The 25,844-nt window shown below is 44.0% G+C and overlaps 2 protein-coding genes across 2 annotated transcripts in view; both read left to right on the top strand.

The window, feature by feature from the left end:
* LOC130272938 (serum paraoxonase/arylesterase 2-like) overlaps positions 1 to 3,529 on the top strand; it is a 40,412-nt gene extending 36,883 nt beyond the window's left edge. Inside the window, exon 9 of the mRNA XM_056518977.1 lies at positions 1,965 to 3,529. Within this exon, the coding sequence (XP_056374952.1) occupies positions 1,965 to 2,123 (159 nt within the window). The 3' untranslated portion in view covers positions 2,124 to 3,529. The remainder of the gene's footprint in view (positions 1 to 1,964) is intronic.
* Positions 3,530 to 8,339: 4,810 nt separating this feature from the next.
* LOC130274518 (serum paraoxonase/arylesterase 2-like) overlaps positions 8,340 to 25,844 on the top strand; it is a 29,604-nt gene continuing 12,099 nt past the window's right edge. The window contains exons 1-5 of the mRNA XM_056522953.1: positions 8,340 to 8,542; positions 16,699 to 16,769; positions 18,565 to 18,620; positions 20,634 to 20,802; positions 24,047 to 24,173. Coding sequence (XP_056378928.1) covers positions 8,340 to 8,542; positions 16,699 to 16,769; positions 18,565 to 18,620; positions 20,634 to 20,802; positions 24,047 to 24,173 — 626 coding nt within the window. The remainder of the gene's footprint in view (positions 8,543 to 16,698; positions 16,770 to 18,564; positions 18,621 to 20,633; positions 20,803 to 24,046; positions 24,174 to 25,844) is intronic.

A 25,844-nucleotide genomic window follows, 5' to 3' on the forward strand; every position in this document is an offset into this window, starting at 1 on the left:
CAAGAAATGGCCCCGGAGTCAGCAGCGGAGATACACTGTCAGCCCCCCGGAGAGAGGAATTTTTGCTCCTCTGCTTCTGGGAGCACTACTCCCACTGTCCAGTTGCACTCGCCTTCCTAACACATGTGGCTCCTATTCCTAGCATCCTCTTCTTAAGCAGTAAAGAAGGTCCTCCTGGGCAGAAGATCTACAGTTACTTCATTTTCTAACCTATTTCACTATTTCTTAAAGGAGTACTCCAGGATCTCTAGGGGGAGTTGGTGGTTTCGACCGCTGGGACGCCCCGTAATCTCCCGTACGTGGCCCCGGCAGTCCGCACAAAGGGCGCATGTTGCCCACCGCAGGAAGTGGCAGCTGATACGCCCCCTCAATATAACGCTGTGGGAGAGCCCAAGCGCTGCATTCAGCAATCTCTGGCTCTGCCATTGCACTGCATTGTGGGGGCGTGTCAGTCGTCACTTATTGTGGTGGTCATCAGGCCCCCTTTCTGCAGACTGCCATGACCCTGTGCAGGAGAACTCGGGGGTCCCAGTGGCCTGACCCCTGCGATATGACACTTATCCCCTATTCTTAGGATAGTGGATAAGTTTTCAGGTCCTGGAGTACTCCTTTAATTGCAAAACTTCCAAAAACTTCCTTTGTTACATTCTTTCAATTCTAAGTCCTATGCTGCCATCTGGTGGTCACATCAGCAACTACAGTACAACCAGCTTTTCTTACTAAACCAACTTAAATTAACTATGTCAAATGAGGATCGTCCCTCCAGACCTTTCTCCTAGAGCAGTTTTTAAAACAAAAGTGTGATTCCAGCTGTTGCAAAACTACAATTCCCAGCATAGCCATATAGGTTAGGGAATCACTTTTTCAGTAGTTAATGGAATTCTCCACCATAAGGTGATTTTAGTACGTACCTGGCAGACAGTAATGGACATGCTTAGGAAGGATCTGCACTTGTCTTGGGGCTAAATGGCTATGTTGTGATATCACCATAATACTGTGGCTAGATTTTTGTGAACTGGTATTTCCTGTTGGACTTTTCTTTTTTTGACTACAAATCCCATAATTCCATTTTCCTCCCTCCCACACATCAGCCACCCCACCCATTGAAACATAAATGAGCTGCATCCATTCAAAAGACCTGTGGTTTTCAATCAGGGTGCCTACAGCTGTTGCATTAGTTGCAGATTGATCTCTCTCCCACCAAACGATCGCTCCACCCATTGAAGCGGACAGGCTCCCTGTCATCAGCTGACTAGTGATGTCAGGTCTCGGCTGCATTGCAACCAGGGAAAAATCTGAGACAACATTTTGTATGCTGGTAAAAATAAAAATTGTGAGAAAACCGTCACACACAGGTACAGACGCTATATTATGAACTACACTAACTTTACAGCTCCTGTAGCATAGTCAAATAAAAAAAATTCCTGGAAAGGCTATGGACACCTTTTTAAAACATGTCTTTCTGTTCTGCAACCTCTTCAACGTTCTGTTATCTGTGAACTCTGTCAGAGAAGTCATATTCTGATGGGTTTCTTATCAGCCTTTCTTTTCTAAAGGCAATTCTAAGCTGATTTAAAATTAGATGAAAAGGCACCATTTATGTGGTCATAAATCAACTTCAAAGTTCCTTCAGGAGAGGAAAGAGAGTAACCCATCAGTACATTGCTTCTCTGACAGACTTCACAGGACATTGGAGCGGATGTAGAACAGAAAGAAAGTGTTTTCTGTACCATAATAAGTACACATCAAGAATTATAAGAAAAACTGTCCCTAGCCTATGAGCATTACATGGTGCCCATTCAAATCGAATGACATGACACTTCCTCCAGAGTGGGAGATTCTCTTTATAAACCTCTCCACTCAATAATCTTTATTTCAGGAAGTGTTATCTTTTTCAGTAGTTTTCTATGCTCTATGTTCTTTGCTTTTAACCAATTTTTTTATTTTTATTTTTGCTATTGCAGATTGTTCGCATACAGAACATTCACTCGGACAACCCCATAGTGACCACAGTATATGCCAACAATGGCTCAGTCTTACAAGCGTCCACCTCTGCAGTGGTTTATGGCAACAAACTTCTCATGGGTACAGTATTTCACAAGGCTTTGTGCTGCGAGTTGTAACTGAATCCTGCCCAGGAGGGTGAAGAACCATGTGGTCAAATAGCGCTTAATTTTTAACATTTTCGAGAATATTTTTGAGAAGAGTGGATGGCTATGTTTGCCAAGATCTCTTCTTTGTTGCATTGGGGACTGGCAGCAATTATCAATACGAACTACCTACAGCACTCGGTGTCCATAGGGGTGTGAAGACGGAGCGTTGTCACCAGCTGCCCATAGCACTTCTTGGTTGCTTGCCACACCATCTTTTGTTAAAATTGAACTTGCAATACCACACACTAACTTTGGTACAGTTTTTTTCTTTGTTTTTTCCCTATCCAAGACAGCAGAATTATTTTTTTTCTAATTTTATAAATCTTTCCTAATACATCATTTCTATGGGGAACACAATTTCACTGTGAAGCCCTAAAACCCCAGTATAACAATCTAATTCCAATCTTACCTGGGACTGTTTGGTCAATATATTGGTTTATATTGTGTGCACGTGTAATGTACGTCAAATGGTCATCATCTATCACAGGACATCATTGTTGGGCCGCAAATATGATAATACATGGGGTTAAATAGGGTAGACACATGTACACTCATACTTTGTAATATGATGTCAGCATTTGGAGAACTCCTTTTAAGGAATGATTAATTATGTGTTGTGTTTTAGTTTTTTTGCACTATATGTTTTCACCATTACATGGTGCTATAGAGTATTGGGATACATGTGCCTTGATGAATGTGGTTCATGGTTTAGGTCAGGCATAGGCAACCTTCGGCACTGCAGATTCTTTGGACTACATCTCCCATGATGCTCTTACAGCCAAAATACTGCCAAATACTGCATAATGGGAGATGTAGTCCAAAACATCTGCAGTGCCAAAGGTTGCCTATGCCTGATTTAGGCGCTCCCTGGAGACCTTTCTTTCTAACAGCATACCCTGTGGTCAGATGGGGTACTGCAAACAAAAAATGATTACCGTAATTCTAGTCTATGTATTTTCATTTTTATATTTTTTATTGTGGTAGAGCGGTATTGTCAAAACTGCAGACCTTCAGATGTTGCAAATCTACAACTCCCAGCAGTTACTGTAACCTCACAGAAGAAAGTTTAGTTATCGACTGTAGCGTTCAAGTTTTTTCCTAAAAGGGGAGCATTACCATAGCTTTAGAGCCGTTTCTTAACCTTGAAATGAGGATGACCTCGCGTCACCATCACAACCTAGCCAAATTCTTATACCTAAGCAGCCTTACATATTTTTTACATCAATTTGGATTTACCTCTGCCTTTTTTGTTATTGCTCATGTACTTTTTAAGATGTAATTTTGTGTCCATTTCAGTGCTTTTTTTGTATGGGATTTATTGATGTATATGTGTTTGCAACTGGGAATTTATTTTTCTAGGCTTGAAAAAAAAAAAAATATAAATATATATATATATATATATATATATATATATATTTCTCAAAAGCTTTAGGGGTTGTTGTACAAATCATTGGTGATGTCTGTGTTATCAATAATTTTCAGCCTTTTGTAGTATGCAGCTTTTGAAAAATGTGATTATTTTTTTGTGAACTGCACCAAAATAAATTACTTTCAATACTGTGGAGAAATGTGTTTTTGAATTTTTTTATTTTTTTATTGTGACCATCCTGTTATCCCAGTTACTTGAACAAGAAAATCTGTGTCTGTCTCTTTGCCCTGTCTCTTTGCCCTGTCTCTTTGCCCTGTCTCTGTACTGTACTGTCTCTGTGTTTTGTTTCTGTGCTCTGTGCCCTGTCTCTGTGCCCTGTCTCTGGGTTTTGTTTCTGTGCTCTGTGCCCTGTCTCTGTGTCTGTCTGTTCTCTGTCTCTGCGTTTTGTTTCTGTGCTCTGTGGTGCTCTGTCTGTGTCTGCCTGTGTTGAATTTATCAGGGGTGGTGTAGGTAAATGATTTTTACACACCTTTGTTTGTTTGGTAATTATGTACATGCACCAGATTTATTAAATGATTGTATGGCATATGATAAATATGGTGCTAGTACACATTTTTTTTACATTACACTTCAGTACATCAATTTGAAAAATTGTTCCTCTGCAACTTTTTCTTTGACTTTATTAACCCAATTGCGACAAAATTTGTGACTTTTCACAAATGGGTTCCACAGACAGTTCTGTAAGCCAGGTCAGGGCTGGTGTAATCCTTCCAGTAGTTATCAGCTGCTGTATACTCCAGAGGAAGTTGTGTAGCTCTTTCTAGTCTGACTACAGTGCTCTCTGCTGCCACCTCTGTCCATGTCAGGATCTGTCCAGAACAGGAATGGTTTGCTATGGGGATTTGCTCCTACTCTGGACAGTTCCTGACATGGACAGAGGTGTCAGCAGAGAGCCCTGTGTTCAGACTGAAAAGAACAACTCAAATTCCTCTGTAGTATACAGCAGCTTATAAGTACTGGAAGAAGTTTACAATTCTGTTTAACTTTATGGAGCCAGTTGATATGAAAAAAAAAATTGTTTTCCACCGGACTACCCCTCTTAAAAGAGAGGTGAAAGGTGTGTGTGTGTGTGTGTGTATGTGTGTATGTATGTGTGTGTGTGTGTGTGTGTGTGTGTGTATATATATATATATATATATATGTGTGTGTATATACATATACACTTCTTGTGGGATATTAGAGGACCTAGATTTGTTTATACTATTTAAAGCCAGATTCGGAAACATGTTGTTTTTTTGTTTGTTTGTTAGTTTTTTTCCTTTTTCTAATCTGTTATATATATAATTTTTTTTTTTCGAAGACACAATAAAAACATTACACAAAGTAGTGCAAAAAGTAACTGGGAGACACACAAAGGTCCAGGGGCCAGGGAAGGCCCAGAGGGACTAAAAGTATAACATCAAAATCATCAAAATAGGCAGTATATCAAGCGTACATTGCGTTTCATATAGAGGAGTGAAGAAAGAAGCAAGACAAGGAGAGGAGAAGCAAGGCAAAGAAACATGGCACCAGGGGGCACCTACAATTGGAGGCAGGAGTGCAAAGAAGAACAAGCCAAGAGGAAAGGGCAGGGTACTAGAACACACCACTTCTAATAAAAGAAAAGCGAGTAAACGCAATACCAAGGATAGAAATACACAAGAAAGGACAAACAATAGAAGAGCCACAAGGGAAAGGAGAAGTACAAAGAGATGGAACAGAGAAAAGACACAGGAGGAAATCACAAGGAAGGGAAGGCCAGACCACAATCGAGGAGGTAAGAACCGGCTGTACGCGCGCCAACCCATCACCCTAGCTTCCAGAAGCTATCTCAGGGTTCTATACCTATCAGAGGAGCAAAACAGAGACCAGGGGAGCCAGACGGCTTCCACACGGGCCGCATCAGAAGGGAGGGCAGCCAACAACTCTTCCATCTTCCATACGCCGGGTCTGAGCGACCTACGCAAACCATGCTTCAATGGTGGTGGTGGTGGGGGGGGGGGGGGCTTCCGGAGATTTCCATTTCCTGGGGATGATAGTCTTGGGCGCCTGAAGAAGGTGACATGCAAGGGAATGCTTATAGCTCGACTGCGCCATCGGGAAAATAAACAGTAAGACGGCTTCTGGAGTATGAGGGATTGAGACACTCGACACTTCAGAAATAACTTGGAGAACCATTCGCCAGAAGGGGGCCAGCGCGGGGAAATCCAACCATATATGCGTCATCGTTCCCACTGCAGTTCCACATCTCCAGCAAGTCTCTGGAACCGAAGGGTACCAGCGATGAAGCTTCGCTGGGACACGGTACCAATGGAACATCATTTTAATGCAGGTTTCTTGAGCCTTGGTGGCGATTACAGCTTTATGAGTCAGGAAGAAACACCTGGCCCATTCCTCCGAAGAGAATGATTTACCCAACTCCACTTCCCAGGCGAGGCAGTAAGCCGGCAGGGAAAGAGATCTGTGGGAGAGTAAGGGATCATAGAGAATGGAAATGCAGTGTCTAGGGTACGATGTGGCAGTGCAAAGGTGCTCAAAAGGCGTCAGTTCACGGTGCAGCGCAAAATGAGCAGGGAGCGTGGAGTAGAAGTGGTGCAGTTGAAGTTAGGCAAAAGGGGCCTGTCGGGAGGATGACCTCTTCAGAAGCAGGATGTCCAATGATTTAAGCTGACGCGCAGCTAGCACGTGACAAAAGCGGAGAGGAGCAGCCAAGGAGGCACCAAAAAAGGCCCCCTCTGAGGAGACGCCAGACAAGAATTCTGAGTGATCCGTAATCGGTAGGAGGGGACCCTGGCGATCGATAAGGCCACTACCCGCCCTCTCAGAGTACAGGGAGGCAAGAGTGTGGTGTATGGAATAAGAAGTCGGGTAGGAGGCATGTTAGGCATAGGACCAGGTCCAAGGCAAGGTGGCCAGGGCTTTAGGGCAGACATCTTGGGAGTTATGTGACCAGTCAAGGACACAGGGATGCACACAGGCAAGAAAGTATAGACGACAGATAATTTAGGTCTGGAAAGCAGGGAACGATTCAGGCGAGGCCGTGTCGAAGACCAGACGAACAACCCAAAACACTGCTGCATGAGGTGCCAAAAAGAGGCAGGGAGATGAATAGGGATGGTCTGCAGGAGATAAAGCAAACTGGGTAGGAGGTTCATTTTAATGATGGCCATCCGATCAAACCAAGAGAACTCCCTCTTATGCCAGGTAGCAAGATCAGCACGAAATTGTGCCAGTAGGGGAGAGAAATTGAGGGAGAACAGTTGAGAAAGATCGGACGGCATCTTTGTCCCTGGATAAGTAATATTACGTGTGGGCCAGGTGAAGGGGAAACTCGAATGGAGAGAAGCTTCTGTATGAGCTGGCAAGAAAACGTTGAGTGCCTCCGATTTGGAGAAGTTCATTTTAAAATTAGACCATAGGCCAAACTCCCAGAGGCGGGCCATGAGATCGGGCAACGAGACAACGCGGTCTGTGAGGTAGACGAGAAGATCATCCGCAAAAGCGAACATTTATATTAGTTGGCGCCAACGGCTACCCCGTGGATATCGGGGTCCGCTCTGATGTTTGCCAGGAGGTGTTCCAGCACATACAGAAGAGGAGTGAGAGGGCAGCCCTGGCGCGTGCCATTATAAATAGGGAAATGGTTGGAGAGAGAGCCATTAATCTTCAAGAGGGCTGTCGGGAGCAATAAAGGGCCATGACCCTAGCTGTGAACTGAGGACTGAACCCAACATGTTGCAGGGTTTGTGACAAGGAGGACCAGGATATGCGATCAAATGCCTTTTCCACGTCAAGGGAAAAGAACCATCATAGGGAGAGCATTAGTCCTGGCGAAATGAATAAGATCGACAGTCTTGATAGTACTATCCCTGGCCTCCCTCCCTGGCACAAAGCCCACTTGGTCTAGATGTATTAAGGAGGAAAGAATAGAATTAAGGCGAACCGCTAATAATTTGGAATATATTTTCAGGTCAACATTTAGGAGGGAGATGGGATGATAACTCCCACAGGATTGGGTGTCTTTACCTGGCTTGGGGATAAGCACTACATGGGCCACCGTAGACGTGGCAGGGATGGGATTAGAAGAAGAGATTGAATTAAAGGCCTGCAGCATAAAAGGGGAAAGGGGATCCAGAAAAGTTTTGTAAAATTTGGCTGTGAACCCATCAGGGCCGGGACATTTTCCACCCGGTAGTTCCTTGACCACCAGGGCCAGTTCCCCTGGGGAGAAAGGAGCCTCCAGCACCTCCATAGCTGCAGAGGAGGGGGGAGGGAACGGGGACGGCATGGGTGGTGGAGGGGTAGGAGGGTGAGGAATGTTATACAGGTCAGGAAAAAGGCATGAAAAGCAGAAGTAATGTCCGGGGTAGAATGCACCACTGAACACGCCAGGCTACGTATACAAGGGATGTGAACTTGAGCCACCCTAGTGCGTAGAGCCCTAGCCAGCATGTGACCACTTTTATTTCCATATTCATAAAACCAGCTCCTGCCAACGACCCCAGGATTCCTCAAATAAATGTTTCACCTCAAGTCTGGCCAGCTGCAATTCCCTGAGGATGGAGGGGGAAAGCAAGCGCTTGTGGGATAACTCAAGAGAAGAGACCAGGTGAAGAGCATTACGAAGGGCCTGGGCCCTGGCCCGTTTAAGTTGGGAGCCATGTTTAACGAGGACACCCCGGAGAACACACTTGAGTGCCTCCCATTGGTAAAACGGATCCGTGGTGTCAGAAGCATGATCGTCCCCAAAGGCAAAAACTGTCGTGGTCAGGTCAGCCATGCAGAGAGGGTCAAGAAGCAGGGATTCATTCAGCCGCTATGGACCAGGCCGACCTAGAGAAAAATCGGGGAAGAGGGAAGAAAAAGGGAGTGAGAAAGAGAAGAGGAGAGAGAATGAGCAGGGACAAGAGAAAGAAACTACAAAAACAGCAGAGGCTCCACTAGCGCAACTCAAACTCACTGTTTATATTTTTAATGAGCAGTAAGAAGAGAAAAACAGTCCTAGGTTTTCTTACTGCTCTTTGATATTATTAGGCACATAGGATAATGTAGAACACAGGTACCTCTGTATAATTGACAGTAATAGTTACAGTATGAGCCATCCAATCTGGTTGCATTCTTTTATTTTTGGTTTCTAATTTGTCAAATGGATATAGGCAACAATTCACAAGTGCGGCCCCATTGATATGAATGGGAGAGGTGTCTAGGCATGCTCGATGACCTTTGAGCAACAGCTATTGTTGTTACCTTTTATTAGGCCTAGTGGCCAGAATATAAACTGGAATATTTGAATATATAAATAGTAAAATTACAAAAATAAAATAAAAAAAATCATTTTCAAGCTTGATTTCATCAGTAAGTCATTTTCTGACGACACATTCCATTTAAGGGAGAAACAATTCATCTACCCTGAGACACGGAAGCCTTCCATAAACACTGAGCAGGGTGAATGGTTTTGTGTGTTTTTATGGCTCCTGATGTAACTTGCTGTAAAACAAGTTTCAGAACAAGAAAGATTATGAGAATCCATTCATGACGAATTCACTCACTCTCAAATCGGTTGTTCCAGATATAAGGGGTATGATTACTTATTGAAAACTAGAACTAAAAAGGTTTCTGGATAATTTTCTGTGGACACCTCTCAGCGGGCCCCAATAATAACATCACAATCTTGGGGCACTATGTGTTTATCAAATGATATAGACAGACATTTATCAACCGATTTACCCGAGTTTTTTCGCGTAAAATTGTCTAAAAAAATTCGCAATTGCGCCATTGTTTTTTTTTCGTGCGACAATTTGCCACAAGAGCGAGAAAAGCATTTTTTTTCAAAATCGGGGTACATAAGCGTTTTTACCAATTTTGACTTGCCATAGTCAGAGGGAATTTTCATCTGTACGATTTTTGGATACGATTTTAAATCGGACAGCAAAGACATTTTTACATACGATTTGTATACGATTTTTTGCAATCAGATTTCACGGTCCGATAATAGTTAAATTTATGGTTAAATTGTGATGTGAACCTAGCCTTATGCTTTATTTATTCAGAATGCCTTATAGAATTCACATGTGAGTAGTAGTGATGAGCGGCATTGGGGCTGTATTACCGATATATGATACCTGCCTCAATGACGTAACAGTGGATATAGACTGGATAGGTGTGTACAAAAGGGAGTGTGAGTTCAGGAGTACAAAGCATTTTACCCAACCCCCAGCTTTAAGTCCCTCTGCTGCTGCTATCCCAGATCCACTCTCATCTGATCCTACAGTCAGGGACAGCACCACAGACATGGGGGCTCTGCTCAAAATAACCCTTGTCGGGGTGCTTCTGGCTCTACTGGGGGAGAGGTTTATGAATTTCAGGTACGTAACATGTTTTTGGTATTTTTCACTAACACTGACCTTAACAAGACATTGACTTCCTGAGTTTTTGGGATTGCACTGCCATATATAGTGACTGGTGCCCTGGATATCAGCACGGTGAATCGTTCGTCAGTATTATCTGAATTGAACTTTATAGAAATAACAACAGTATTGTATATGGGATTCTGTATTGTCTCGATATCTACGCGGCTTCATAGTAACCATAGTGCTGTGAGATGGCATTGGAAAGATCATTATGGGTGCAATAGATTTATTTCCCATTTAAAAAGTGTATTTCTTCTATCAATTAATACATTTATTTTATTTCATATACATTTTCTTGATAAAAAAATTTATGGGTATCATTAATGATTTTATTCTGATACAGGGCTTCAAATTCCCTGCATAGAATTTTTATCTGAATTTAATTGCCACTAGGGGGAGCTAATAAGCTCATTGTATACTGACCCTACATTGTAACATAGAAACATAGTTCATGAGGTTGAAAAAAGACCAGAGTCCATCAAGTTCAACCTATAACCCTAATGAGTCCCTACTGAGTTTATCCAGAGGAGGCAAAAAAACCCTCATACTAGAGGTAAAAATTCCTTCCCGACTCCAAATATGGCATCAGAATAAATCCCTGGATCAACGTTCTGTCCCTATAGATCTAGAATACATAATTAGCGATGTTATTACTCTCCAAGAATGCATCCAGACCTGTTTTGAATTCCACAGTCTCACTGCTCATACAGTAAACAACCCTCATCTGTGCTGGTGTAGAAACCAGGGGTGTGGAAATTTTTTTAAAAACTACTTGTCCAAGGGACTAAAACAGAACAGAATATACCCCCCCTCCCTTCTGATGCCCCTTGTGTCATCATATTTCAGCCCAACCCCCCTCTCCTCCCCCACATTATTTACCAAACCTCCCCTCCTCTCTGATCCCCTGCTACCTGTACTCCGGCCCCATGTGTGCTCCGGCAGGCTCAGGGAATCGGCGGTCACTTTTGTTACTGGACCGCATCCTTGGTCCGGACGGAGGGGTACGTGATGAGTCGACGTCGTTGTACGAGCCCATGCCGGGACGCTGTCATTCTGCGCATCTCGCTATAGACTACAGCACACAACTGCAGTCTATAGGAGTTAAGTTACAGGGCAAAATTGATTGCCCCTTTATTTGTGAATTCTTTAGGCATTTAGCCCTGCTTGCCTGAAGCCTGAAGAATTCACCAAAGTAGGTATAGAGGCCCCAGATAGCTATGACCCACATCACTGATGGGGATCATATCTACCTGGGGGCCTGTCTACCTACTGGGGAGCCAAATAAGGTTTACAAATAGGTTTATACAGGCCCTCAGATAGATATTACCCCCGGTATTTAAACAATTATGCCCGTTAAGAATATAGTTTTGCCCCTGGTGATCAGGCAGATCCTCATATTAGGCAAGTTTATCTCACTCACTCACTCTGAATTCACAAAGGTCCGCTCACACTGTTACTGTACTTACATTTCCCTGCAGCAGTCTATAACGAGACTTCCTTGCGGTGATACGCGCGATAGGTGACGTCATCACAGGCACCGCACGGGACGTCAGCGTCCCGACGTCCTGCGCTGTGTATGTGATGACGTCACCAATCGCGCGCATCACCGCAAGGAAGTCTCGTTATAGACTGCTGCAGGGAAATGTAAGTACAGTAACAGTGTGAGCGGACCTTTGTGAATTCTTCCGGAATTTAACGCTGCTTGCCCAAAGCAGGGCTAAATGCCTGTAGAAATCACCTGCCTGGCGTCCGGAACTGCTTGTCCCGGGCGTCGGGCGATAGAAATTCCACATCCCTGAGAAACCTTTTTTCCTCTAGACGTAGAGGATGCCTCCTTGTTATAGATACAGTCCTGGGTATAAATAGATCATGGGAGAGATCTCTGTACTGTTCCCTGATATATTTATACATAGTTATTAGGTCTCCCCTAAGCCTTCTTTTTTCTAAACCAAATAACACAAATTCTGATAAACTTTCTGGGTACTGTAGTCCTCCCATTCTCCGTATTACTCTGGTTGCCCATCTTTGAACCCTCTCCAGCTCCACTATATCTTTCTTGTACACTGGTGCCCAGTACTGTACACAGTATTCTATGTGTGGTCTGACTAGTGATTTGTAGAGGGGAAGAATTATTTCCTTGTCGTGGGCATCTATGCCGCTATTGATGCACCCCATGATTTTATTAGCCTTGGCAGCAGCTGCCTGACACTGGTCACTACAGCTAAATTTACCATTAACTAAGACTCCTGAGTCCTTTTCAATGTCAGTCGTCCCAAGTGTTCTCCCATTTAATACATCTCCCAGCCCGGATTTTTCCTCCCCATGTGCATTACCTTACATTTATCAGTGTTGAACCTCATTTGCCACTTCCCAGCCCAAACCTCCAACCTATCCAGATCCATTTGTAACAGTGCACTGTCCTCTATTGTGTTTACCGCTTTACAGAGTTTAGTATCATCTGCAAAGATTGTTACTTTACTATTCAACCCCTCTACAAGGTCATTTATACATATATTAAATAGGACAGGACCAAAGCCTGACCCCTGTGGTCTCCACTAGTAACAGTCACCCAATCAGAATAAGTATCATTATTAACCACCCTCTGTTTCCTATCACTGAGCCAGTTACTTACCCACTTACACACATTTTCCCCGAGCCCAATCCTTCTCATTTTATGCACCAACCTTTTATGTGGCACCGTATCAAATGCTTTGGAAAAATCCAGATATACGACATCCAGCGATTGCCCCTGGTCAAGTCTGGAGCTCACCTCCTCAGAAAAGCTGATCAGGTTAGTTTGACAGGACCGATCCCTCATAAAGCCATGCTAATATGGGGTCATACGATTATTTTAATTAAGATACTCCAAAATAGCATCTCTTAGAAAACCCTCAAACTATTTACATACAACAGGGGTTAAACTAACAGGCCTATCATTCCCTGGATCACCTTTTGTTCCCTTATTAAATATTGGTATCACATTTGCTATGCGCCAGTCCTGGGGAACAGTCCCTGTTACTATAAAGTCCCGTAATATTAAAAATATTGGTCTGTCTATAACATTACTTAATTCCTTTAGAACACAGGGGTGAATGCCATCTGGACCTGGTGATTTGTCTGTTTTGATTTTTTGCAGGCGGCACTGTACTTCTTCCTGGGTTAGACAGGTGACCTGTACTTCTTCCTGGGTTAGACAGATGACATGTACTGGGGAGTTTGCCTTATCACACTGTATTTCACCTGGCATTTCATTTTCCTCGGTGAATACAGTGGAGAAGAATTTGTTTAATATATTTGCTTTTTCCTGATCCCCGTTTATAATTTCTTCCTCATCATTTTTTAAGGGGCCCACACTTTCATTTTTGACCTTTTTGCTATTTATATAGTTAAAGAACATTTTGGGGTTAGATTTACTTTCTTTGGCAATGAGTCTTTTTGTCTTTATTTTTGTGGCTTTTATCTGGCTTTTTTTTAACATATTTTACATTTTCTCTATAGCTTTTTAATGCGTCTTCACTGCCGTCCTGTTTTAGTATTTTAAATGCTTTATTTTTGTCCTTTATTGCTCCTTTAATGTTTTTATTCATCCATATTGGTTTTCTTTTATTTCTGACCCTTTTATTCCCATAAGGTATATATTTATTACAGTAATAATTTAAGATATCTTTTAAAAGTCTCCCATATAGTGTCAGTATTCTTGTTTTTGAGGACATTATCCCATTTTATATTGTTAAGGGCTTCTCTGAGCTGATCAAACTTTGCCTTCCTAAAGTTCATTGTTTTTGTGGCCCCTCGAGAGATTCCCTTATTGAAGAATAAGTTATAATGTATTATATTATGATCACTATTTCCTAGGTGTCCTTTTACCTGCACATTATTTACTCTGTCAGGTCTGTTGGTTAATATTAAGTCTAGTAGGGCGCCCCCTCTGGTCGGGCCCTGCACCATTTGGGACAGATAATTGTCTTTAGTTATAGTCAGAAACCTGTTTCCTTTATGAGATTCACAGGTCTCAGTCTCCCAGTTCATATCAGGATAGTTAAAGTCCCCATTATTATCACCTCTGATTTGCTGCCTTGTTTATTTGCCTCAGTAATTGATCTTCTGCCTCTTCCATTATGTTTTTATCTCCATATCTCCAATTTATTTTTATCTCCATATATTTCTATCCATAATGCCTCCACATTATCTTCTCCCTCCCATATATCCTCCCGCAGTGCGGCCTTCGGACTCGATTTCACATAAAGTATTAGACCTAAAGGTAATATGGTGTCAAAAGGTGAAGATTAGTAGCTTGATCTTTTTTTTTTTACCGTGTCTCAACCTTAAAGGGGTACTTCGCTGCTCAGCATTTGGAACAAACTGTTCCGAATGCTGGAGCCGGTGCATTGCCGTGGAATGAGATTTGCCATAGAATGAGATGGTCCGCCTCCATCACATCCTATTGGCTCTCTCTGGTCACGTGACATATTTAAACGTCACGCATCGATGCGCACAGTAGTGTCAGTTTGGCTATCACAGGGAGAGGATCTCCTCACCCTGTGATAGCTGAAGCTGTACGGAGCTCTCATGGCCTCTGTGGCCCGACAGAAGTTCACACATGTACGCAGCTCATACGGCTGCCTCATATACACTTACTCTATTATTACATGTACTGTTGATCCACAGCGCTATCGGGATCCCTATGCCCGATGGCGCTGTCATCAGTGTGCGTCCCCGCGAGCGCCCCACGCCCGCAGCTCTACTCCCCGTCCTCCGCCCCCCGCAGCTCTACTCCCCGTCCCCCGCAGCTCTACTCCCCGTCCCCCGCAGCTGTACTTCCCGTCGCCCGTAGCTTTACTCCCCGTCGCCCGTAGCTCTACTCCCCGTCGCCCGTAGCTCTACTCCCTGTCCCCCGCAGCTGTACTCCCCGTCCCCCGTCGGTCTACTCCCCGTCCCCTGTTAACGCTCAGGGAGCGATCAACAGCGCTATGGGGATTCCTATGCCCAATGGCGCTGTCATCAGTGTGCGTCCCCGCGAGCGCCCCACGCCCGCAGCTCCACTCCCCGTCCCGTTTACGCTCAGGGAGCGGGGAAGAGCAAGTAGAGCATCGGGTGCAGGTAAAGTAGTACTGCGCATGCGCAGTACTACGCGAATAACTTAACCTGCGCCCGATGCTCTACTTTCTGTTCCCCGCTCCCTGAGCGTTAACGGGACGGGGAGTGGAGCTGCGGGCGTGGGGCGCTCGCAGGGACGCACACTGATGACAGCGCCATCGGACATAGGGATCCCGATAGCGCTGTGGATCAACAGTAAATGTATATGAGGCAGCCGTATGAGCTGCGTACGTGTGTGAACTTCTGTCGGGCCACAGAGGCCATGAGAGCTCCGTGCAGCTTCAGCTATCACCGGGAGAAGAGATCCTCTCCCTGTGATAGCCAAACTGACACTGCTGTGCGCATCAATGCGTGATGTTTAAATATGTCACGTGACAAGAGAGAGCCAATAGGATGTGATGGAGGCGGACCATCTCATTCTATGGCAAATCTCATTCCACGGCAATGCACCGGCATCGGGAGCTCGTGACTTCATAGCCCCGCCCCCCTCATGGCATCCTACCCCTCCCCCTCAATGCAAGTCTATCGTCACACCCCCTCCCATAGACTTGCATTGAGGGGGCGGGGTGTGACATCATGAGGGGGTGGGGCTATGACATCACAAGCTCCTGGCGCCGGCTCCAGCGTTCGGAATAGTTTGTTCCAAACGCTGAGCAGCGGAGTACCCCTTTAAGGCCGGGTTCACATGGCAAAAAAAATACATACAATTTTCCCCGCTGTGTGAACCTGGCCCCAGCAGCACCTTAAAGCCATCCCAGATGGTACGTACTATAGTTACTTAATGGTATATTAATGGTATAAAGTTCTGCCGCCTTCTAACACGTTTGTGATTCTGCAGTTTATATCTGGTTGTTGTCAATGAACGGAAATACTGCGAGAAGACCTCTTTGAAAAGACCATCCAAAATTGCTCCGAAAAAGGATCATCTGTCGCAGTGGTTTTCAAACCGTGGATCTCCTTATGTTGCAAAACTACAACTCCCAGCATGCCGGAACTTGTACTTTTGCAACATCTAGAGGTCCACAGTTTGGAGACCACTGATGTATGGGGATGGTCTTCTCAAAATAATGCATGGTGAAACTGAAAACCCATTATATCATATCTGGTCTAGATAAGGGGGTGGTCTTCTCAACACATTGCAACACTGCAGCTCCTGGAGTAGGACTTGGTCCAGCCTTTAGCAGCATAAAAATATATGGAGGAAACATGAACTACGACTTTGCAGGTGTGAATGAGTCCCAAGATCATTTAGAACTTTTTTGTTTTGTTGGCTTATAACCATTAACATCTTTATAGAAGGATATTATAAAAAAAAAATGAAATGTGATGGAAAGTTATAGGTCTCATGTATTTAATCTGTTTTTTATGCACGCCAATAAATTCCATAGTTCATTTAACCATTGTCATGCCATTTCTAATACAAGAAAATATATTTTGTGAGCTTTTGATGCAGCTGACTGGCATTGAGTGCTACACGTTATTTGTTTCATATCAGTTGTTCTCCATTGTAGTTTCACCTATAACTATATATAAATCTGTTCGGCTTCTCCTGCTCTACAATTTGACTTTTTTTCAGCAAAAAACGAAATGTTTACATTGTGCAATTTGTGACTTTTTTTATTTTTTACAGTCATAGATTATTAATCTTCAATGAAGTCGTGCCGGTGGAGATCCCCGGTTGTCAACTTCTGAAAGGGATCGGTAAGTTTTTGAAAAATCTCTCATCTTGTAACACATCCCAAGACACCATAAGGGTCTGACTCAAATTAAAACCCATAGACTTCTATGGGATTTTTTCACTCCCATTCACATTTCTGAAATTCCGCAAGCGGAAATTCAGAAGGGTGAATGGGAGTGCGGGATCCCATAGAAGTCTATGGGCTTTAATTTGAGTCCGAATTCAACAAGTGGAAATTCTGCCGTGTGAATAGACCCTAAGGCTGGGTTCACACTGCGGAATCTCAGGGCAGAATTTCTCAGGGCAGAAAGTCGGCAGCACTAGGACCGTGCAGACTTCATTGCTGTCCCCATAGATGGCAATGCATTTCTGAGCAGATCTCCCAAAAGATCCTCCCAGAAATGCATTGCCGTTTATGGGGGCAGCAATGCAGTCCGCACGGTCCAAGCACCACCCGCAGGATCTCCTGCGGAAATTCCGCCCAGAAATTCTGCAGTGTGAACCCAGCCTAAGTCTCTACAAACAAACCACCTAGGATTCTAAGTGTTTCAGGCATTGGCTTGGGGTCAGAACCATGGTGGTGGCTTAGACTAGGCTAAGATCCTTACCCCGATAGTTGCCCATAGGGTGACGATTCGGTGATGGGCCCTCAGCAATATGGCCAAAACTGTTAAAATGTAAAACATTTTTTAGACAACCCCCTGAAAACAGCCCCTGTTCACTTGCCCTATATGGGCCACCACCCATCCTCTAGGACCCAGGTGAACCCCTAATAACTAGAATTAGAATAGGTTGAGCTCACCGTTGGTGATCGTAGAGGTTGGACTGCATACAATGATTTCCTTTACTAAGGTTCCCCATTAACATTTGACTTCATTCCACAATACCGATGATCTATGAGCTCTACGTGCCAGCCATACAAGCTCAGTGTACGTCCTTTGTACCTAAACTTGTGCATATTGGGGGAGATTTATCAAAACCCGTCCAGAGGGGTTTTGTAAAAATGAAAGAAGCGAACTGATTGGTTGCTATGGGCGCATGATTAAGGGGGTCCGCCCCTGAAATGTTGTGCCATGACTGATGGAACTACTGCTTATGCTGTCTAATTCTGCTGCTAAATATGCTGCTATTTAGTCTTTTCAAGACTATCTGAAGTGCAATATGAATAAAATGAAAAAGGAAAAATAAATTCGAAATCATGAGTTATGATTTAATCCTTTACTTACTCTCATTGTTTTACCTGGCGTGCGGTCAGCATTTGTATGCCCTACACACGTGTCTGATTAAAACTTTTCCTCTGGACAGGTTTTGATAAATCTCCCCCATTGTGTATATCCTGTGTTAGGGTGCGTTCACACTACGGAATCTCTGCTTGCTGAATTCCGCGAGCGGAGATTCCGCCTGGCGGCTGCCGCAGGTCGTGCTTTGGCGCTTGGACCGCGGGGCAATGAGCCGTCACCATTGACGGCTATGCAGTGCTCGCACAATCCGTGCAAAGAATGATCATGTTCTTTCTTTGCGCTGAGCAATTTCAGCGGCGGAATTGTCCGCCGCGGAAATCTTGCAGTGTGAACGGGTCTCACAGAGACCCATTCACACTAATATTAAGTTCACCCTAGGAATTCCGTAGTGTGAACGCACCCTTATATAGTCTTTGGAGTTTTGCCACTTGTTACTGGAAACAGTCAGCGAGCTTGCAGTAAGATTTACCCCTAACAGAGCTCCTATAATGAAAGGGGGCAGTTAGTTTTTCCCGCATTAGATTATTATGCAGTGCCTATGGACAGAATCTCATGTGTTATTTTCTCTTCTTCACAGAGGCTGGTTCTGAAGATATCGATATTCTTCCTAATGGTTTGGCCTTTATAAGTACAGTGAGTAGTTGCCTTTTCTTGATAGATTTCACAGGGAATGATGGAATCAAATAGAAAGACAACATCAAATAGAGGAATGATGTCAGTTTCCTTCCCAGCATGCACAGAAAAGTATAGAACTAAGATCCCGGGGATGGGCATCTGTTTAATAGGTTTCCATATCCCCCTCCCCCGCAGCAGTCACACATGGATTTTCAGATTTTTATGGAACTTTAGTGACCTATGTAGACAGCACATTACTGATAATAATACAATATCTTATCTATAACCTTTGAATCTTTAGGATGCAATAGTCAAAAGAAAATGTTTAATCTATGCATAAAGGAAAAGTCCTACAAGAACGCCCACCCTCCCTGTGACATGAATAAATGAATAGAGCCAACTCCACTACGAGATAGCAACAACCAGGTGTCACATGAAGCTAACAACCATACACAATTGTTATAATCGTATAATAACTCAAATAATTAATATGTCACCAAAATACAATACTATAATAGCCAAGTGGCCCCAGCTTATTGTTGAATAAGATATCCCAAACAAAAACCTCAGGGTAAGTTCAGTCCTGGAGATTGGCACCCCACCAAAGTCCCCACATGTTCCGTCACCAAGAAGGGTGACTTCATTAGTGACAGGTTTACAGTTATCTTGGGTCACAGCATACCTGGCCCAAGCCCTTAAAGGGGTTATCCAATGGCCAGCGTTTGGAAGTAAATGTTTTGAATGCTGTTTTCATACTGCAGGGGTTGGCTTGCCCCCCCTGACATCATGGCCACACTCCCTCAATGCAAGTCTATGACCAAGTCTATGGCCACACTCTATGACCAAGTCTATGGCCACAAGTCTATGGCCATACTCCCTCAATGCAAGTCTGTTTCTATCTTTGCAGATGACACCAAGCTTTGTAGCACGGTACAGTCTATAGAGGATGTGCATAAGTTACAAGATGACTTGGATAGACTAAGTGTCTGGGCATCCACTTGGCAAATGAGGTTCAATGTGGATAAATGTAAAGTTATGCATCTGGGTACTAATAACCTGCATGCATCGTATGTTATAGGGGGGATTAAACTGGCAGAGTCACTGGTAGAGAAGGATCTGGGTGTACTTGTAGATCACAGACTACAGAATAGCACAATGTCAGGCTGCTGCTTCCAAAGCCGGCAGGATATTGTCATGTATCAAAAGAGGCATGGACTCAAGGGACAGGGACATAATACTCCCCCTTTATAAAGCATTGGTACGGCCTCACCTGGAATATGCTGTTCAGTTTTGGGCACCTGCGGATTTGGAAAGGGTGCAGAGACGCGCGACTAAACTAATATGGGGCATGGAACATCTTAGCTATGAGGAGCGATTAAAGGAGTTACAATTGTTTAGTCTTGAGAAGAGACGTTTAAGGGGGGATATGATAAACGTATATAAGTATATTAATGGCCCATACAAAAAATATGGAGAAAAACTGTTCCAGGTTAAACCCCCCCAAAGGACGAGGGGGCACTCCCTCCGTCTGGAGAAGAAAAAGTTTAGTCTCAAGGGGCGACACGCCTTCTTTACCGTGAGGACTGTGAATTTATGGAACGGTCTACCTCAGGAACTGGTCACAGCAGGAACAATTAACAGCTTTAAAACAGGATTAGATACATTCCTGGAACAAAATAACATTAATGCTTATGAAGAAATATAAAATCCCATCCCTTCCCCAATATCGCGCCACACCCCTACCCCTTAATTCCCTGGTTGAACTTGATGGACATATGTCTTTTTTCGACCGTACTAACTATGTAACTATGTAACTATGAAGGTCGTCACGCCCCCTCCCATAGACTTGCATTGAGGGGGCATGGCCGTGATGTCAGGAGGGGCAGGACCGACCCTGGTAGCGTGAAAACAGCATTCGAAACATTTACTTCCTAACGCTGGCCAGTGGAGTACCCCTTGCTGTTTTTCAGTTTTTTTGGGGGAGTTGGGTACGAAATATATTTTTTCTTATTCATTTCACATCTTTTTTAGGGTATGAAGTTGCCTTATGTAAAGTGCTTTGCACCTGACAAGCCTGGAGAGATACTACTTTTAGACCTGGAAGATGGCGGCCTCAGTCCCGCCCCTCTGCGCATCAGTGAAGGGTTTGACGTGTCTTCCTTTAACCCTCATGGGTTGAGCACGTACATCGATGAGAAGGGTAAAATGTTTATTATCGGTTCCTTCCCAACAAAAACATTATTGGGGATAGGGAACGAGTTAGTGTGTGGCCGTTTTCTGTTCCAGCATGACTGTGCCCCAGTGCACACAGCAAGGTCCATAAAGACATGGAGGGGGTGTATGGTGTGGGAGAACAGGGCTGGAAGCTCAGAGCCCAGACCTCAACTCCATCCAACTCCTTGGGGATGAACTAGAATGGAAATTGTGATCCAGGACCTCACAAATATTCTTCTGGATGAGTGGGAAACATTCCCACAGGCACTTGTAAAAGTCTTCACAAAAGAGCAGCAGCTCCATATTATTGCATATGGATCTAGAATGTGATTGTCCATATAGTCCTAAGGAGTAGAAGAGTATACTGGTATCACAATTTCTGCACTGGTTCAACACATTTTAAAGGTCACAATCATTATAATATAGGGCACGTATCAGGGTTACTCATCTGCAGGGACGGCGTCACCTAAAGGCGAGGTAGGTGCTGTCCTAAAGTTCCCACTTGATGAGGGAGCCGCCCGGCCCGTGGTCGGTATTTCTGTGATGCCGAAAATATACATGGGAAGTTTGTATAGAGGTGAGGAGGGTGCTAGATAGAAGAAACTAAAATGTTTGTCGGGCAGATTCTGTGGAGATGAGTGCTGGCTGGAAAAAGTCTTCCTAATGGGACGGGCCAGATAGAGAAGAAAAAGAGTGAAAACTCAGATCAGAGGAAAAGTCATCTGTGAGTCATTGGATGTAACTATAATCACTTATATGGTCTGAATGGCGCTCATATGCAACTAGTACCGACTGCTATATGAGTGACTGTAAGTGAAAATATGGGTCTTTGTAAAGTAAATTTAATTTAGTAACAGTAAAGAAGTATTATCTGGTCATTAGTCAGTGGTAATGGTAGTCTAGGCCATGGTGTGGCAGTATTATTTGTCCCTTGTGTGCACCTCGGTATGTATTTTATTTTGTTTAGAGTTGCTGACTTTTTTTGTTTATTGTACTGGTAGTATTGTCAATATTGGTCTCAGTATACAGGATTTGGTCAGCAACAGTATGATAATCATATTTTATCCTCATATACTCTTTTTTGATAAAGTTATTATTATTAGAGGTATACAGTATTATCTCACGCATACAAAACTTTCTTAGGGTGGGTTCACACTACGTTTGTAATGTACGGTTGCTGAATCCGGTTGGGAGGGGTGCTGACTCCGGTTGTCCCATTTTTGCCCTGTATACGGTTTTCTGACCGGACCTTAAACCATGGTATACCATGGTTTTTGGTCCGGTCAGAAAACCGTATACAGGGAAAAATGAGACAACCGGAGTCAGCGCTTGACTCCGGTCGGCTCATTGAAATGAATGGGGTTCGGGCTGGATCCGGCTGGGATACGGGAGTGGCCGGTTTTCACCCCTCCCAACCGGATCCAGCAACTGTACACTACAAACGTAGTGTGAACCCACCCTTAGCTATGTTACTGTGTTAACATTATAAATATACATATATCTATCTATCTATACATATATATATATATATATATATATATATATATATTGTATACCCTGTAATTGTTGGGGGGTGGCAGTTCCAGAACTTGCCATGTGGCCCATAGAACTAGTTACAGCCCTGATCTTATATCAGATTAGCCTTATTAGAGGGTGTGTGGAAAGGGGCAGAGGCAAGGGGTGGCAAAATGAGGTTTTGCCTATGGTGGCAAAAATTCTTGCACCAGCCCTGCTGATCTGAAGGCTGCCAATGACATACTGGAGACTAGCCAGGGTAAAGTTCAGCTGAGGGGAAAGACTAATTTAGAAAAACTAATGCAGTACACAGGGATGTTATAAACAGCAGACAACTGCTAATGGGATTGGGGGGGTTTCAGCAACACTCCCATTCTGCCAGTTATAAAAAAAAATATTCTACCTACCTCCTGCCGTTCCCTCAGTGCATCCGTTGTCCCACTGCGGCCCTAGGAGCCCTCCTCCTCCTGCTTCCCTGTGGTCAATACGTCACTCTGCACCTCAATGAATCACTGGCTTCAGTGAAGTCCCGCCTCGGTCAGGGATTGGCTGAGCGGACATGTGACGTATTGAGCCCCGGCATCGACCCTCTTCCTGGTGCTCAATACATCAAATATCTGTTCGGCCAATCACTGACCGAGGCGGGACATCTCTGAAGCCAGTGATTTGCTGAGCCGCAGAGTTAAATATTGACCACAGGGTACCAGAAAGTGGAGGGCGCCGAGGACCACAGTGGGAAAAGGGATGCACCAGGAGACAGGTAGATTTTTTTTTTTAGCATTAAAATGCTGCTAAAAAAAGAATTCCTTTAACTGTAACCATAACTATTTAGTGCTGAAAAATGAAAGCATTAACGGTACGTATGCTTTTCAACTACTTTTATTTGCTTCGGTGCATTCTAAAATAAAAAATTACGGTAAGCATCTTTTCAAATAGTATTCATTAAAAAATATTCTACTGTTTTGTGTATACAGCAAATAGGCAGACTTATATGCCTCCATGGTTAGAGACTACAAATAAAACCCTGCGTAGCCTGATCCTGCAGTCATGTTAACTCCGCTTCCTCTTCTTGTGAACCTATTGGTAGTAGAAGAAGCGATAAATGGAAGGGAATAATACATGACTGCAATTTCAGACTACACTGTAGTCTGTTACCATGGAGACAGGCCTGCATAGGAGCTGGGAATAAAAAAAAGGCAGGAGATATGTTTTGCTACATTTCTTTTTTATCCGATTCATGGCAAATTTAGATATTGTTACAACTGGTGATTTGTATCCTCATAAAGGGCCAATAAAAACTGTCCTTGTTGCCTTTAGCAAAAAGTAAAAGCTGCACTGTGATTAGTTGCTATGGGCAACAAGGGCTCTATGACAACACATCAACTAACAGAAATCAAGAAGTTACGTGATGTCATCAAAGTGTATCTGATATTTCACGTGGTCTTATAACCCTAGTGGTTTTACACAAAAATGTGTTTTGTTTTTATCATTTACTTGAGGTTTTTGTATATTCCATGTGGTAGGTGGCAGTGGTGGACCCATCACATATCAGGAACACCATTGGTGCTCAATAGAGCCCATTGATTATGATAGGACCCGTTGGCTTGCCATCATGGTTTCCATGATTTTGCCAGAGTTTCCAATGCAGATTTGCTCTTATACTGTCTTTCCCATAAGTGTTTATAAGTTCTCTTTTTCCCCCCCTCTATATTCAGATGGTACAGTCTATCTCTTTGTGGTGAATCATCCGCAGTTACAATCCATAGTTGAGATATTCAAATTTCAAGAGGAAGAACGTTCTCTTATCCATCTGAAATCGGTCAAACACAAACTGCTCAGCAGGTATGGGAACCATCTAACCAAAATTTCCTGCTCATATCTTACTTATTGTTTATTTTCCTTAAAGGAGTGGTATCATTGGGAAAAATCCCTATTCAAAGTATGGGGGATAAGTATTAGATTGGGGGGGGGGGGGGTTCTGATCGCTTGGACTACTGCGATCTCCTGTACACTGCCCCTGCTCTCAATAGGAGCTGCACATCCTGACCCCCAAAGGAAGCGGCGGCCAACACGCCCCTCCATATCTCTCCATATCGGAGAGCCGAAAATAGATGAGCAGCTCTTCCATAGAAATGGTGGTGGAGGGGTGTGTAGGCTGCTGCTTCGTGGGGGGTCATGACGCATTGTTCCCGTGGAGAGCCGGGGACCCATATAGGAGATTGCGGGGGGTGCCAGCGGTTGGACCCCCCCTTCCTGTGATCTAAAACTTATCCAAAGGATAGGTGATAAGTTTTTCCCCATGATATATCTCCTTTATGGAAGACCAACTACTGGAAATGTTTAAAAGACACTTTAATGCAAATCAAATATATATATACTGTGCTAAGTTATAAGAACTGTTGAGAGGGAACATAAGGGTTTAAGAAAAGTAATGCATGAAGCTGCATATACACTATCACTGGTCCATAGGACACCTCCCCCCCTTCCCCAAACAATGCCATTTGTATCACAAGTAGTGTATATGACAACCTTCATCACACCCCAAAATAAATACAGACAAGCCAGTTTAACAATAGAGATCCTGCATCTTAATTCGGAACACAGACAGAACCCCAGAACCATGCTCTAAAGCAAACACAAGACCAGATTCTCTAAACTAACAAAGAGATGAGACCAGAGCCCCATAGATTTACACAGACGTGTTAAATTAATTCAGATGCAGACTAGGCACCTTTCAATTAATGCAGACCCCAGACCAGATTATAAATGAATGCAGACCCAAGACCAGATCCTCTAGATTAACAAAGACCGTAGACCCTATAGGTTTATACAGACCTCTTAGATAAATAGACATCAGACCTTAAAGGGGTACTCCGCCCCTAGCATCTTATCCCCTATCCAAAGGATAGGGGATAAGATGTCTGATTGTGGGGGTCCCGTTGCTGGGGACCCCTGGGATCTCCGCTGCAGCAACCCAGACATCCGATGCACAGAGCAAACTTGTCCTGTGTGTAATGAGCGCCGATACAGGAGCCAGAGCATCGTGATGTCACGGCTCCACCCCCTCATGTCACGCCCCGCCCCCTTAATGCACATCTATGGGATGGGGCGTGACGGCTGCCGCGCCCCCTCCCATAGACTTGTATTCAGACGGTGGGCCGTGACATCATGAGGTGGCGGAGCCATGACGTCACGATGCTCCGGCATCTGTATCGCCGGTCATTACTCACAGAGCGGGTTTTCTCTGTGCAGTAATGAAAGCAGGGTGCTGCAGCGGAGGTCCCGGGGGTCCCCAGTGGCGGGACCCCCACGATCTGACATCTTATCACCTATCCTTTGGATAGGGGATAAGATGCTAGAAGTGGAGTACCCCTTTAAATAAGTACAGACACCAGATAATACCCCATAAAGTAATGCAGATTCCTCCTAAGTTAATGAAAACCCCAGGAGGCTGCAAAAATAAAAAGTAACCTCCTGATCCTCCACAGCAGCCACAACAACACTCTTGGTTCC

The sequence above is a fragment of the Hyla sarda genome, chromosome 5 (assembly GCF_029499605.1).
Source record: "Hyla sarda isolate aHylSar1 chromosome 5, aHylSar1.hap1, whole genome shotgun sequence".
Taxonomy (NCBI): Eukaryota; Metazoa; Chordata; class Amphibia; order Anura; family Hylidae; genus Hyla; species Hyla sarda.